Here is a 1,908-nt window from a genome sequence, read left to right as displayed (position 1 = left end):
CAAGTTGAGAAACTTGCTATCACACTCTCAAGCATAGACAATGAAACTATCAAGCTGATAACTGAGATCTCGAAGTTCACTATCACCAAACTCACTTTTATAATATTCGGCCAACTTCATTATTCTTCTCTTACTAAAATTAGCAAATGAATCAACCGGATTCAAACTAGCCATGCCAAGGAGTAAGTCACTAGTCACAACATCAAAACGATTATTGAGCTCCTGAAGTTGCAAATCAATAACTGCATAAAACACTTCCACACGAAAGTGATGTAAATATGAAATTTCGGACTTCTTACGCTTTGATCTTGGATAGTCTTCAGTCATTTCCGGAACCAAAATATCTTGTTTACCACAAAATGAAGAAACCTCATCCATCAAAGACTCCAAACCACTCTCTCTCATTGTTTGTAATCTTCTCTTTGAAAGATTAAGCAATCCCATAGCATTGACAATATCTTGATCTATCTTTTGTAAAGCTTTGTTCAATTCATTGTAAGAAGCAACATCTTGAACATCAAATGCAACACAAAGATAAATTCAAATTCTTGAATTTTATCTAAAAGGTTACCTGCCGCAAGTTTATCAAGATCATGTGGAGAATTTTCTTTCATATCTTTAAGCACATTAGCAATTGAAGAAAATATAATCATGAAATTTTCCAAGGTTTTGAAATGGGATACCCAACGAGTATCACCCAGTCGTTGGAGGCCATGTTCTTGATTTAATCCTTGTCCGGTAAGAATTTCTCCAGATTTAAGCAATTCTTCCAACTTCTCAACTTGGTGTTGTCGAAGAAGTCCCTGCGTTTAAAAGATGTCCCAATAGTATTCAAAACATTAGTGACAACATAAAAGAAATTTTTCACATCCGGATGTTTTTTAGAAAGAGCCACAAGTGTCAATTGCAATTGGTGAGCAAAACAATGAATATGATATGCAGACGGAGCATCTTGCAAAATCAAAAACTTTAGGCAATTTTTTTCTCCTTGCATATTACTAGCTCCATCATAACCTTGTCCACGGAGTCTTGATAGGCATAACGAGTGATCCAAAAATAAAGAGTAAATTACTTTTTGCAATGATCTTGCGGATGTATCACCCACATGAACAATACCCAAAAAGCATTCTATCAACTCTCCGTTTTTGTTAACATATCGTAAAACTAGTGCTATTTGCTCTTTATGTGAAATGCCCTTTGACTCATCAACTAGTATTCCAAAATAATCACCATCCAAGTCTTTGATGATAGCTATCCACAATTTCTTTTTGAATTGCATATCATTTTTTGGAGCATGTTGTAATATCACCTTTTCCACATCCGGACGATTAACCCCATGAAATTTCAAAAGTTCAAGAAAAAGACCTTTGTAATCGGAATCTTCACTCTCATCATGACCACGAAATGGCAATCCATTTCTTAGGAGAAACCTTACCACATTGATTGAGGCATTTAAACGAATTCGATAATCACTTTTTGTTTTTTCACTTTGCTTGTGAAGAGAAGATTGAATTGATTGACGTTGATTCGCAAAATCAAGCATCCTATTCAAACATTTGTTATGAATACTATTCACCTCACCAACATGCAATCGAATCCTTTCCGGACCATGGTTCCAATTCTTAAAACCATCTTGTGTAAATGATTTTCCCGCATTACCACGACTTTCAAATTCATTCTTGAAGAGATAACAACACAAACAAAATATAGCATCATCATCTATGCTATATTCCAACCAAGCAGAATTTGGAGCATTAAACCACTCAGGATTAAATTGCCGATTACTAGTCCCAAATGTTGTTTTAGGATATACACGAAGTTTTGGTTGATAAGGCCCCATCAAAATATAATGTCTCCTCACAACATCTCGAATATTAGAATCATATTCAAAGATGGGTTTTCTTTCTC

The 1,908-nt window shown here is 35.0% G+C and overlaps 1 protein-coding gene across 1 annotated transcript; it reads right to left on the bottom strand.

Moving 5' to 3' along the window:
- Positions 1-27: 27 nt before the first annotated feature.
- Positions 28-1,840, bottom strand: LOC125850719 (uncharacterized). Its single transcript, XM_049530569.1, has 3 exons — positions 1,073-1,840; positions 572-803; positions 28-509 (listed from the first exon to the last, which is right to left on the bottom strand). Exons 1-3 carry the CDS (start codon positions 1,838-1,840, stop codon positions 28-30), a joined length of 1,482 nt encoding a protein of 493 aa, XP_049386526.1.
- Positions 1,841-1,908: the final 68 nt, after the last annotated feature.

The sequence above is a fragment of the Solanum stenotomum genome, unplaced genomic scaffold (assembly GCF_019186545.1).
Source record: "Solanum stenotomum isolate F172 unplaced genomic scaffold, ASM1918654v1 scaffold18711, whole genome shotgun sequence".
In the NCBI taxonomy this organism is placed as follows: Eukaryota; Viridiplantae; Streptophyta; class Magnoliopsida; order Solanales; family Solanaceae; genus Solanum; species Solanum stenotomum.
This window is presented reverse-complemented; position numbering and strand designations above follow the sequence as displayed.